Source organism: Elephantulus edwardii, unplaced genomic scaffold (assembly GCF_000299155.1).
Source record: "Elephantulus edwardii isolate Elephantulus edwardi_28Jun2011 unplaced genomic scaffold, EleEdw1.0 scaffold00336, whole genome shotgun sequence".
In the NCBI taxonomy this organism is placed as follows: domain Eukaryota; kingdom Metazoa; phylum Chordata; class Mammalia; order Macroscelidea; family Macroscelididae; genus Elephantulus; species Elephantulus edwardii.
In genome coordinates this window covers 198,906-199,603 of record NW_006400086.1, presented here as the reverse complement: position 1 = coordinate 199,603, position 698 = coordinate 198,906, and the positions used below count along the sequence as shown (strand labels likewise).

Below are 698 nucleotides of genomic sequence, written 5' to 3'. Positions count from 1 at the left end.
TATCCCAGTCACCGAATCAATCCACCTCATAGAGGGCCTTCCTCTCCTGCGCTGTCCCTCCACCCTCCCAAGCATGATGTCCCTCTCCAAGGAGCGGTCCCTGCTCACAACGTGTCCAAAGTATGTTAGAGCCTCAGAATCCTTGCCTCCAAGGAGCCAGCCGGTTTAACCCTGTCCAGGATTAATCTGTTTTCTTAGCGGTCCTCAATACTCTTCTCCAGCACCACAGTATAAGCCAATGTCCTAAGCTTATTTCATTTTATACTGGAAAAGAGGAATAAAGAAAAATTATCAGCCCTGGGAAATAAAACAAAAATCTGCCGAAAGTACAGTACAGCAGAGAGTGTGAGCAAGGTGCCGTTTCAGGCAGTGGTTTGTGTGAGGAAGGTGCCATTTCGGGCAGTGGTTTGCTCTATTGTACATAGAGTCATTATGAGTAAGAGGTGACCCCAGAGCACCTACCACCACCCCAAAACAGAAAAATTAAACTAAAAGGAGTTAATTCATTGAGGTAGAATCTTAGCATGCTAGCCCAGAAGTTAGATGAGCAGGAACACTGACAAAAATATCATCTTCACTTTTGTTTCCTAAAAAAAATCCTAGGTATGCCGTATCGATGGCTAGAAGGATTGGAGCCAGAGTGTATGCCCTCCCTGAAGATCTTGTGGAAGTAAAGCCCAAGATGGTCATGACCGTGT

General features: G+C 45.6%; 1 protein-coding gene across 1 annotated transcript in view; it reads left to right on the top strand.

Moving 5' to 3' along the window:
- Positions 1-698, top strand: part of PLS3 (plastin 3) — a 74,763-nt gene that overhangs the window by 54,235 nt on the left and 19,830 nt on the right. Inside the window, exon 15 of the mRNA XM_006901581.1 lies at positions 604-696. Coding sequence (XP_006901643.1) covers positions 604-696 — 93 coding nt within the window. The remainder of the gene's footprint in view (positions 1-603; positions 697-698) is intronic.